A 13,398-nucleotide genomic window follows, 5' to 3' on the forward strand; every position below is an offset into this window, starting at 1 on the left:
CCCCTCCCCTCCCTCCTTCCTCCCCCTCCCCCTCTCTCCCCTCCCTCCCCTCCTTCCTCCCCCCCTCCCCCTCTCTCCCCTCCTTCCTCCCCCCTCCCCCTCTCTCCCCTCCTTCCTCCCCCCCTCCCCCCTCTCTCCCCTCCTTCCTCCCCCTCTCTCCCCTCCTTCCTCCCCCCTCCCCCTCTCTCCCCTCCCCCCCCTCCCCCTCCCCCTCTCTCCCCTCCCCCCCCTCCCCTCTCCCCTCCCCCCCTCCCCTCTCCCCCCTCCCCCCTCTCCCCTCCCCCCTCCCCCTCTCTCCCCTCCTTCCTCTCCCCCTCCCCCTCTCTCCCCTCCCCCTCTCTCCCCTCCTCCCTCCCCCTCTCTCCCCCTCCCCCCTCTCTCCTCCCCCTCTCCCTCCTCCTCCCTCTCCCCCCCTCCCTCCTCCTCCCTCTCCCCTCCTCCCTCCCCCCCCCCTCCCTCCCCCCCTCTCCCTCCCCCCCCTCTCCCCTCCTCCCTCCCCCCCTCTCCCCTCCTCCCTCCCCCCCTCTCCCCTCCTCCCTCCCCCCCTCTCCCCTCCTCCCTCCCCCCTCTCCCCTCCTCTCCCCTCCTCCCTCCCCTCCTCTCCCCTCCTCCCTCCCCTCCTCTCCCCTCCTCCCTCCCCTCCTCTCCCCTCCTCCCTCCCTCCTCTCCCTCCTCCCTCCCCCCCTCTCCCCTCCTCCCTCCCCCCCTCTCCCCTCCTCCCTCCCCCCCTCTCCCCTCCTCCCTCCCCCCTCTCCCCTCCTCCCTCCCCCCCTCTCCCCTCCCCCCTCCTCCCTCCCCCCCTCTCCCCTCCCCCCTCCTCCCTCCCCCCCTCTCCCCTCCCCCTCCTCCCTCCCCCCCTCCTGTGAACTCCTTCCCTGTGTCTGTGTGAGGGGGTGTGTGTGTGTGAGGAGCTGGGTCACATGTTGTTTTGCTGTGCAGCCTCTCAGTGTGTGTTATTTACAGCTCTCACTTCCACTCTGCTCCCGGCACCGAGAGCAGCAGAAAAACAAGAGCGGAGCAGCAAATCTGTCCGCGAATTACTGGAGGATTTCCCCTCTTTGAAAGGATGGCCAGTCCGCCTGTGTTGAAGGGGGGGTTAGGGGGCTCCCCCTGCCCCGCCAAGGTGAAGAAATGCGGTTACTTGAAGAAGCAGAAACATGGGCACAAGAGATTCTTCGTGCTGAGGGAGCGAAGCGGGGACTGCCCGGCCCGCCTCGAGTATTATGAGAACGAGAAGAAGTGGAGAAATAAGTCGGTGGCAAAGAGGATCATCCCTTTGGAGAGCTGCCTGAATATTAACAAGAGAGCAGACGCTAAACACAAATACCTCATCGCCCTCTACACTAAAGAGGAGTACTTGGCGGTGGCAGCAGACAGTGAGCAGGAGCAGGAGAGCTGGTTCCTCGCCCTCACCGACCTGCTGAACAAGGACAAGTTGGTGCCTGATGTGTCCTCTGTGTCTGTGCAGCAGGAGCTGGCCTATGGGCTGCTCACCCCCGCTTCTGCCCTTTACAAGGAAGTGTGGCAAGTTAACTTGAAACCCAAAGGCTTGGGACAAGCCAAAAACCTCACAGGCTTTTACATGCTGTGCCTTTCCAGTAAGAGCATGGGCTTTGTGAAACTCAATTCCGAGGTCCCTTCTGTCAACCTGCAGCTGATGAACATCCGGCGGTGTGGGCACTCAGAGAATTTCTTTTTCATTGAAGTGGGCAGGTCAGCATCTACTGGTCCCGGGGAGCTGTGGATGCAGGTGGATGACTCAGTGGTGGCTCAGCACATCCACGAAACCATCCTGGAAGCCATGAAAGCGATGAAAGAGTTTTGTGAATTCCGGCCCAGAAGCAAGAGTCAATCTTCAGGTTCCAACCCCATCACTGTACCAACCAGAAGGCACCTGAATAACCTGCCCCCCAGTCAGACCGGTCTGCAGAGGCGATCACGGACTGACAGCATCACAACCCCTTTGTCAGCCAATAAAATCACATCGTGCCGCATGAGGACCGCCAGCGAAGGTGATAGTTCCATGTGTCGACCAGAGTCTGTGACTGGCAGCCCCATCAGTCCCAGTATGGTGAGAACACACTTCAGTCGCTCAAATACTATGTATAGAAATTCAAGAGTGCTCCAGCACAATTCTCTTCACCATAGTCGATCAATGTCTATGCCAATGTCCCATTCCCCCCCATCTGCCACAAGTCCAGTAAGTCTGTCATCAAGTAGCGGGCATGGATCTGCTTCGGACACCATACCTCGGCCATCCAGTGCCAGTGCATCTGTTTCAGGCTCTCCGAGTGATGGTGGGTTTATTTCCTTCGATGAGTATGGTTCTAGTCCTGGGGACTTGAGACATTATGTGGGGAACAGAAGTAACACACCAGAGTCGCTTACTGACACACCACCTGTTCGAGAAGGCAGCGAATTGTATGGGTATATGTTAATGGAAAGACATACTAGTGGCCTGTCTAACTGCAGCTGTTATCAGATGGCTAGGGGTGAAAGTGCAGAACTTGAGAAGGGCTACAGGAAAAGAACTTGCTCTTTAACAACTCCATGCCGACAGAGAGTCACGTCGCAGGTTTCTTCAGTTTCATTAGATGAATATACTTTATTGAAAGCTACCTGCATGGGCAGTTCAGGACATCTTTCACATACTGCATCCCCCAAAGTTGCCTACAATCCTTACCCAGAAGATTATTGTGACATCGAAATAGGATCCCAAAGAAGTTCTGGATCCACTAACCTTGGTGATGATGGCTATATGCCAATGACTCCTGGCATAGCACCTGCACCGAACAAAAGTGATGACTACATGCCAATGAGCCCCAAAAGTATTTCTGCCCCAAAACAAATAATTAATCCCCGATCACATTCCCAAGTGAATGCAAATGGATACAAGAACATTTCTCCAACTGAGAGCTGCTCGCCAGACACAAGTGGATACATGAGAATGTGGTGCAGATCAAAGTTATCAGGAGAAAGTTCAGATGGAAAGTTCACCAATGATGAGTATATGAACATGTCTCCTGTTGACTGTTGTGCATCAGTTACTCCTCCAGACTACTTTTTCAACCCTGTAAGTGATGAACTTCCCAAACCCAGCTACTCATTTTACTCCTTACCCCGATCTTATAAACCTCAGTGTCAGAAGAATGGAGAAAATGATAACTATGTTCTGATGAACTCGCCAGGTAATGTGATTCTCGAAGAGCCGACATTTAATATGAAGTCTAGCGCATCTTGTGCAACCAGTCATGTTCATTCACCAGTGCGGCAAAGTCGGACTAACTGTCTAGTGTCAAGAGGAAGAGCTATGAGACCCACCCGGTTGTCACTGGACAAGCTAAGAGCAAGCACATTACCAAGTACAAATGAGCATCCTTTACCGGATGAACCAAAGAGCCCAGGAGAATATATTAACATAGATTTCAGCAACAAATTTGTCTATTCCCCCACACCTGTGTCACAAGAAGGTCCCTTATCTTCCATGGACTCTGGCAATGTTCAGCGGAGGTCCCCAGTGTCTGACTACATGAACCTCGATCTCAACTCTCAGTCACTAAAAAATGGAATCGTTCCCGTTGGTTCCTTTGATGCAGTGGCTGGATCGCCAATGTCGTGCTCCAGCAGAAGTCACCCAGCTGATATGTACCTGAAAGGTCAGGTTGGAACATCCTGTCTCCCCAACCCTTTGGAAAATGAGACTGATTATACAGAAATGACATTTGGAATCGCCACAACATCTCCACTACCAGTTTCACCAAAACACGAAAGTACACAAGTAGCTAGCTCAACCACTGGTGTGAAAAGACTTTCCCTGATTGACCAGATGCCTGGGGTAGAGGTTTTCCTGCTTCCGAGTCTGCCACCAGATCCCAATCGGGGGGCGAAAGTAATCCGTGCTGACCCCCAAGGAAGAAGGAGACATAGTTCAGAAACGTTCTCATCCACGACAACTGTCACACCTGTTTCGCCTTCATTTGCTCACGATCCCAAGAGGCACAGTTCTGCTTCATTTGAAAATGTTTCTCTCAGAAAGAGTGATGAAGCTGAAGAGGACCAAGAAAGCCCAATGTGCCGCAAAACATCCACCGGTTTCCAGAACGGGCTGAACTACATTGCCTTAGATTTAATGGATGACGATTTGATGAAATGTGAGAAAATAGTACGATGTCGATCAACCCCTCAAACCAAAGGAAGTATTAATGGTACAGACGCAAACACATACGCCAGAATAGACTTTGTGTCAAAGAATTTCGACCGAGTTGCTGCTGTGGAAGGTTTGTCAACTGTATATCTTTACCTATTAATTTTATTTTCTACGCATTTATTACTATAGCTTTGAATGTGCTGGTAATCAGGAGGAGCCTCCTGATTTTACAAACATTCACAATGAGTTTTGGTTATGAATCAGGGATCTTGGAAGGTGGGATTTGAGAACTTAGAACTGTTTGGTTATTCCTGTGTCATTTTACTGAGGAGAATTGAATGCATGTTTGCACCCAAACCCATCCCAGCCCCCCACTGCCCCAAAAAATCTGCCTACACTTTTTATTGCTCAACTGACTGGAAGCACTTGGTAATTGTAATTGATTCTCAAAGGTGAGGAATACAGACCAGATACAGCATGCAAGATAAAATACTGAAAATGAAGCATCTTGTACTTTCAATATTCAGTTTTACTTTGGTTTATTTGCAAAAATGCTGTAGCATTACCAAGCACAAAGTTGTTCTTAAAATTAAGTATCCTAGTTCAGCTTGTTAGAACTACAGAACGGTATTGGCTGTTGCCCTTTTATATTGTGTGAACTTGTATCTATCTTATCAGAGGCCAAGAGTTCAAAATACAAGGGGCAGAAAACAGAAGTCAGAGATGGAATACTTATTTTGGATTGAGCCAAACAGAATTCATCTTCAACCTGTTTAGAATTTAGGCACAGCATCAATTGAAAGGGAAGGGAAAGAAAGGATGGGTAGGGGCATGGTGGTCTGAAGAGGAGAAGAAAGAATGTCTTGAGTGATCTGTTTCATATTGAAACCATTAATAAGAGCAGTCTTAATATAAGTGGAAAATGCAGATACATTAATGCAAAGTTTGAACCCTGGTGTAGATTTGTGACATTTTGTGTTGCAAATATTCATATGGATATTTGTTAGTTTATATTTATCTTTGGGACATGCAGAGTCTGAAGTACAAGTTCAGTAAATGGAAACAAATCAGTTGGTTTCTCATTACAACATTGATTTTTTATTTATTTTGGGTTTTTCGGTTGTGCTTTTTAGTCAAACTGAAAGCAAAAGCTGGAATAGCAGCTGTCTTTTTGGGTTTATTTTTATACTTGGAGGCCACTACAATGATAGCCTAGTTTCATAGCAATTGTGCATCTGTGCTAGGGAAGAGATTCTAGATGTTTGGATACACAATTCTAAAAGTAATTGAGAAAGTAAAACGTGTCCAACTAGTGGTTCTGAATGTTTCAACATAGCTGTATCAGGATATTCCACATTTTAAAAATTAATATCACAGTTCATATGCTTTTCGTTAAGGTGTATGACATAAGCAGTACAAGTGATTTAAGAACATAAGATTTGTGAGATTAACTACTGTGGACTTGTCTCCAACTCTGCTGAAATCAAGGTACTTTGGTTATTTTGATGGAAAAACACACAATATCTGGCGAATACACTTTTGAAAGCAGTTTTGTTGGGTTAACAATAATACTAGTACTTCCTATCAGGATGTTCGCATTCAGAGATGTGGAACACTGGTGACATTATCGAAGTTAAAAAAACACACAAAGTGAAATGTTTTGAGTTTGTTCGTGGACTAGTTGGCACAGGTATTAGATGAAAAGAAAATCACTCTCGACAAGCTGAGTCTTGTTCAACATGATGTCAGTATGTTATTGTAAGATTCCCAGAACACATTTAATCAGGAAGTTGTATTATTTTATATAGTGGTTGAATTGATCAGGGTGCCTGATTAGTCACTGGAGTGATCTGTTGCAAAATTGGATCAGCACCACCCTAACAAAAAGACACCACATTCTGTTCATTCATGTTAAATAGCACGTTTGGATGCCAAAAGGCACTGAAAAATGTAGCTTGTTTGTAACTGGTAGTCTAGTACGAGCTGCCAGCCTGTCTGTGATTTATTTACTTTATTAGCTGATTTTGCTACGGGCAACAGGAAAGCTGCTCATTTCTGTACGTGGCACTAGTTGGCGTGTTTTCAAGAAGTCATTGAAATATATACAGATAGATTGCCTCATTTTATAGAAATTAATATGAGAAATAGATTGTTGCCTCGACATTGATAGATTGGAATGTTAGCCACTTTCTGCATTAAGGTTCTTTTGTTAGCCGTGTTAATCTGCTGAGAACAAAATGTACAAAGTACATGAAGTGTGCGCGTGAGTTCCAGGGCAGTGCTTAATAACTTGTTTACCAAAGATTCCTGAGGGTATTAGTAAAGTACTAAAGATGGAAGATGGTAACCGGAGGAGTATTCTGAAGAAAATTTAAATCAGTTTTATTTAGATTCACAATCATATGAAGAAGAGAGAATGAACTCCCCACCCCACCCCACCCCACCCCACATAAAAACAATAATTTCATCAAAATTTAAAGAAGCTTCTCTGTCTAGCCTCTCATATTTTCCCCCTCCTGCCACATTCGTTTTCAGCTGCCACACTCTGCAATTCAATCTCTAAAACCTCTCCACTTTTTTCAATCTCTAAAACCTTTCCGCTTTCCTTTAGCACGTGATTAAAACCCATCTTTTGACCAACTTTCTGACTACCTCTCCTAAACTCCTCTTTGACTCGGCATTTATTCTTTGACTCCACTTCAGTGAAGCACCTTGGGACATTTTTCTTGGTTATAAGCAATGTATAAAGAATGTTTGTTGAAAGGGATATTTTAACTCATTCATTTCCAGCACATTTTGAAGAGTTGGTAAAATAAATTTGAATTTGTTGATTTTTCGCAATTAGAAAATAATTTTTAAAACACATTTTTGGTCTAAGAACAATTTTAATGCATAATCTTTTCATAGATAAGATAATCCAAATCTAACCAAAAACTGTAATTTTTGTTATTAAAAGCAACGGCAATTTACTATAAACTGAATGATAGGCCTTAATTTACAAACATGACAGTCTAATGGCACTCAAAATGGAGGGTTTTGGGGTATATTTAGACTGATGTGTTGCCTATCCCAGGCAGATTAAAATCCCATATTTTAGTTTTGTTAGCCTGTGGAAGAGACTCAAGAAGCCTGGAATATTCAGGTCAAATATTGTATTCAGAAAGGCCTGTACCTAGCTAACACAACTATGAAAACATCAGTAATAATATATATTTCCACATTCAAGATATTTTTCTGATACCAACAACACAGTCTGAACTAGAAAGGATTTTAATCCTTCTGCTAGAATCTCTCCCTGTCGAGGCCCCATGCATTTGATGTTTAAAAATCTTTAGATTCTTGGATCCCACGATCCACAAAGGAATCAATATCATTACCGGTAATCATCTCTGTGCAGCAGCTACTGAATTGAACGTACTGCTCTATTCCAGTCCACTCAGCATCCAACCCCCCCCCCCCCCCCTTTTAATAGTGTTGATTCACTGAATCCAGAAGTTTTCCGAGTCCTTTGTGCATTTTGCTGCTGCTTCAGAAATACTTAGCTTCCCCTGGAAGCTCAGTAGGGATTCACACCAGGCGGTCTAATACTGAGATGGACAGGAGCATTGCGCTGGCTGTAATGCCCCCGAACTGGAGTGGTAGCCAGAATTCCTACTTCTGAACATTATCCAGTAACTCTAGCTCTGCTGGAGAAGTGCCAGTATGTGGGTGTCAGATGAGGACAGACACAAGGCTAGCTGGGTGACATTCAAATTCCTCGTCCAGGTTCTTGGTATTGCCTCTCGGCAATGGATTTGTGATTGTCTGCTTTTGGACTTTCCATTGTTGGGAGGGTGAAGTAATTATTCCCTGTGGCTCTTATGAAGCTACTGGTTGCCGTTTATTGGCAGTCTTGGGAACAGGTCATCTGCCTATCTTGTTATGGACTGGTCAGACCAGATAAAAAAGGGAAGTGAATAATTGAGAAGGAGGAAACATTTATCTTTCTTCTGGGTACAAACAAATTGGTAGACATTTTGACAATTTTAACATGGTTATATTCTGCATCTTCATCCAAAATTTATGTTGAGAATGAAGGGTTAAAGCTAATATGTCATTCTTGAAGACCAGTTACCAGTCTTGGGTGTCTGTTCTGAGTACTGTGATATATCCTATGGCTTGTGTTGATTTCAATTACTTTAGCTAATTGCGTGGACAGTATTAACTAATTGGTGCAAAAATTACTAATTGGAATTCTTTTACCTCTGGCATTTTTCTGATGGAAATTAATTTTGTCTTTTCATTTGGGTCATTAGTGTGATATTACAAGTGCCTTGCTATTAATGTCAGCAAAGTTCCTTGATAAATAGTTACTAATGAGGTAGGATGGCTACAAAAATGGCTTGCTAAGAAGCTTCACTCTTAATGAGACATTGTCCCATTTTAACTATTGAACTCAAATTTGGCTCTGATCGATTTAATAACATCTTTAACCTGCCCTTCTCCCTCTTTCCCCCAACTTCAGTGAGGGCAGGCATCTGTCATTCTGTTCCTGCCACAACAGGATGGCACTGGTAACAAACTTTCGTTTACTCCATTCGTTAAACACCAAATGCAGAGGGAGTAGGAAAAAGCTGATTCTACAATGATGGTCTTCATTATTGGTATCATGGGATCAGGTGTGCTGGAAACTGAGATTCTTGAGAATTTCAGGACTTGTTTTTTTCCATAAATCCAGTTTGCCTTGAGAGAACCAGATTGGCGACAGTATGAAAGGAAAACAGCATCATGTAGTGACTTTCTGTTAAATAGCATCTGAGTGAAGAGCTGCATCAATTTTAGTTAGTTCAATTCATTATATTCTGTGGCTCCTGTTTCAGTTATACCTTGGGTTTGTGTGTAATTGTAATGCATGTTAATCCAAACCAAACTTTACAAGAATTTAACACAAACCTGATGGAAGCAGAAGTAAATAAAAAGGGTGTACTCAAAATGTTAAGATGTTGATGAACCTGCAGTATATTTCCAGCATTATGTTTTTACTTTTACTATTTAAACATCTGTTATGCATTTCCTCAGCATTCATTATTTCAGCAGACCCCTGTTAATTGGAACTCGTATTCTCTAAAGTTGTGCATGTACCTTGAAATGCACGTATGTTTTGAGTGTTTTTATTTAAAAGCTGCAGTTGGTTTCATGTCTTGAGTCACCGTGGGCTGTGATTAAAATACTTTACAAAAACAAGTGAGTCAGCTGCTTGCCAGTTGTCAGGTACTCTGTTTTCTGACTGGAATGTAGACTGTTTGTCCAAAGGTTGAGCTGCTCACTTGTTTTTTTGACCTACAGAATTAGGCAATGGGTGTTTTTGAAATGAGGCTGTTATCATTCTGGAGGGCCAAAACCTTACCCTATGTCCCATAAATATCACAGCCATAGTTTGAACACTCCTGTCAAAGTGAAGTAAGGGAAGGCTTGGTTAAAACTTTCTCCCTCCAGAAGTTTGGTTTACTTGATTCATTCCAAGATTAAAATTTAAATTGAAAGGAAACTTTCAAATTTCTCTTCTGGTGGACCACTCTTGCCATGATCCTTTTAAAGTCTGAGAATCAGTGTAGCATTTCTGCATTAAATTATCTTAGTACAATATGAAAAACAGGAGTATTGAGAATGAAAAATTATCAACTTCTAATTCTATGTTCTGAGTAGCCAAAATTCTGTGATATGATGCAGTTGATCAAAATATTTATTCTTCCTTGCTCCAGAATTCTGCACATAATTCATGGGAGCTCCAAGGGAGAGTCTTATTGTCAGAGAGCTGTCCTTTAGATGAGATATTAAACTACCTGTTTTACTGAAGAGGACTTTCATTTTCCCTGTATTGCTACTTTTGAAGTCTGTGCATTCCGGGTGCAGTGTTGTAGCTTAAAAGTGGGTGTGAAAGAAAATGCAACAAATTTCATTAGCTAAGTGGTTTTGTTGGGGATAAGTTAGGATCAATTGATTTATCTGACGATGGTTCAAAATGGCACAGCAAGTTAACCATTTGGAAAGAAATATAAAAGAATTTAATGCTGATCAGGGAAAGGGTAAGTTGATGAATGATTCTGGCAGTGTCATGAAGTTATCTAACACAGTGGATAAAATCAGTGGATAAAATGATAAATTGTGTTGAGTTCCCTTTCCTCCATCTAGTAGGATATGATGCAGGTGGGTTTAATATGATGGGATGGGGTGGTGGGGGTGGGGGGGGTGGGGGGGGGGGGGGGAGATACAAGTTTTCCCATCGTTGGGAAGTTCTCCCTGCCCCCACCATGTCTCTTTAATTTCTCCAACTTCAGGCACAGGAAGCCTGCCTATCCCAAAGGAATGGGGCAGTAATTTAAATGGCAATGCTCCATCTGTTTCAGCTCCTGCACCCCTGAGTTAAAATTGGCCCTTTGGTCTTTTGTTGTCTTTTGTCCTAGATTAGTAATGTAGTTTGATGGTAAGAGAGTACAATAGCTTTACTGTGAGACGAGGATGGTATTTATAGGAAAACAGTGTTGTGTTTACTTGCAGCAAGGGTAATAAACTGAATCTAAGTAGTGAACACGCAAGCATTCAATTCTAGCCATGACCTGGTGAGTTCATCCTCCCAGAGTGACACTGACCTAAAGTTGGGTGCAAAAGAGTCACAGCACACAGTCATGTTGGAATTACACTGCAGCCAGCCGTCTGGCTGACCTCAGCAGCTGCAGTGTAGGTGTCAGTTAGACATAGCTCACTTGTACTGCCTGACTGTGATTAGAATTGAGCCTCCCAGTGCATGGTTACATAGTTGAAACTCTGCCCCCAGCAGCTTCTAAATGTTTAAAAGCCCCATGGTCAAGGGCTTCTGGCCTGTGTAAACATATAACTTCAAAAGGCGCTCAGGAGGTCAAGAACTCCACCAGTATATTTTCTAAACGAGATTTGACAGAATACTGGAACCATAAACCTTTTCAATGATGCTAAGTTACAATATAAATGCAGGGTTAAGTCAAATGAGGGCACTTTGTTGACTGTAAATAGCTTTGTAAAACACAGCTTTGGTAATGCTTCAGTTTAGAACTGATAGGTTTAAACTGGACACATTTGCTTTCATTTCTCAATGGCTAGCTTTCTTGTGCCAATCCTGAATCAAAGTAATTTGTGTTTTGAATACTTGAATGTTTTGATACGTCTTAGCATTTATCCGACAGTAGCATTAGGATTTTTACAGGACAAGAACATTTGTGTAACAGCAGGGCATACATTTACAGTAAACACAAGATTTGAAGGGGCCAGGGAAACTCCTTAACATGAGAGTGGATGGAATCAGAATTCGCTGTCCAAAGCTTTTGTTGAATTGGAGCTAATTAGGTACTTTCAAGAGGGAATTTGGTGAATTATTGAAAATATGCATATTAATTGATATGAAAATCCATTAGGAAATGAGAGTTTGACTTTGGGAAATTTAAACTGGCACATACTTGCTACAATAGGTCATTGCCATGATTAAATTATTTTTTAAAAACTTATATATTAACATTTTTAACAAGAAGAAAATAGTTTTCTTTGTACTGCACCTTGAAAGAATCATGAGAAATTGCTCTTTTTTAATTCTGTGTGAATGATAAGTTTTGTATCTGATGAGACGATTCAAAAAGTTTCACGTGTGGGGAGAGAGAGTGCTAACTTCCCTTCTGGTTCTTGTCCTGTAAAAATCCTAATGCTACTGTCGGATAAATGCTAAGACGTATCAAAACATTCAAGTGTTCAAAACACAAATTACTTGGATTCAGGATTGGCACAAGGAAGCTAGCCATTGAGAAATGAAAGCAAAGGTGTCCAGTTTAAACCTATCAGTTCTAAACTGAAGCGTTCCAAAGCTGTGTTTTACTAAGCTTGCCCTTCCCTTCACAGTGTATATATATCTTTAAACTTGAATTGTACCTCCTTGCAAAAGCAGTCCTTGTTTTCTAGAGTTGTTTCCAAACTCCGAGTAAAGATTTATTTTCTGTTTGTTACTATATTGGCTCAGGCCTTGGCAAGTGATAGTAGCTCTATTATTTCTGTGTCGGAAGGTTTTGAGTTCAAACTCAACTGTGTGTGTGTCTGTGCCATGAAACACATTCTTGAGGCATCCTGCATTTACACTGTGGCACCTTATAAAAGCAGGAAGTTTCACAGGCCAATGTGAATCCACACCGTTTGAACCAGTCTCTGATGATTTTCCTAGGGCCTCAGCCAACTATCTGCTGTCAAATAGAAAGCATTCCTTTTAGCTTGATGAATGGGTCCTGACAGACATTCCAGGGATCATCAGCCAGTAAGGTTTGCTCTCTTTTCAGATATCGATTATGGATTTGTTCAAGTTTTGTTTTTTTTCTGCCTGAAACAGGTACTTAATGATCTTTTTCAGGCAGAAACTTAAAGATACTTAAGGATATGTGACGCGTGCTGGAATATAGAATTAGCACGACTTTAGTGGTAGTTATTTTTGGTGCCAACTCGATGAACTGAAGGGCCTTTTCTGCGCTGTGTGATGTACTTCAATTTCTAAAAACATTTTTGAAGTGGAAAATCTAAACGCTAGCCACATCACGAATGACAACCTGCTGCTCGTCCCGTGTTATTTTAGTGGTCCTTTTCTATTGAAATGGATGCAGGCACCATTTCCTGTGAAGCCCTGTAACTAGTAAATGGAGTAAGAAGTCTAACGACACCAGGTTAAAGTCCAACAGGTTTATTCGGTAGCAAATGCCACTAGCTTTCGGAACGTGCTGCTCCTTCGTCAGGTGGAGTGAGTGATGTGCTCACAAACAGGGCATACAGAGTCACAAACTCAATTTACAGAATAATGATTGGAATGCTAATCAAATTAATCAATGCTAATACAGCTAATCATGTCTTAAAGGTACAGACAATGTGAGTGGAGAAAGCATTAAGCAAAGGTTAAAGAGATGTGTATTGTCTCCAGACATGACAGCGAGTGAGATTTTGCAAGTCCAGGCAAGTTGTGGGGGTTACAGATAGTGTGACATGAACCCAAGATCCCGGTTGAGGCCGTCCTCATGTGTGCGGAACTTGGCTATCAGTCTCTGCTCAGCGACTCTGCATTGTCATGTGTCGTGAAGGCCGCCTTGGAGAACGCTTACCCGAAGATCAGAGGCCGAATGCCCGTGACCGCTGAAGTGCTCCCCAACAGGAAGAGAACAGTCTTGCCTGGCAATTGTCGAGCGGTGTTCATTCATCCGTTGTCATAGCGTCTG

General features: G+C 43.4%; 1 protein-coding gene across 1 annotated transcript in view; it reads left to right on the plus strand.

Moving 5' to 3' along the window:
• Positions 1-945: 945 nt before the first annotated feature.
• The window catches only part of LOC144499559 (insulin receptor substrate 2-like), a 65,106-nt gene continuing 52,653 nt past the window's right edge, over positions 946-13,398 (plus strand). The window contains exon 1 of the mRNA XM_078221664.1: positions 946-4,277. Coding sequence (XP_078077790.1) covers positions 1,067-4,277 — 3,211 coding nt within the window. The 5' untranslated portion in view covers positions 946-1,066. The remainder of the gene's footprint in view (positions 4,278-13,398) is intronic.

The sequence above is a fragment of the Mustelus asterias genome, chromosome 10 (genome assembly GCF_964213995.1).
Source record: "Mustelus asterias chromosome 10, sMusAst1.hap1.1, whole genome shotgun sequence".
NCBI classification, from domain to species: Eukaryota; Metazoa; Chordata; class Chondrichthyes; order Carcharhiniformes; family Triakidae; genus Mustelus; species Mustelus asterias.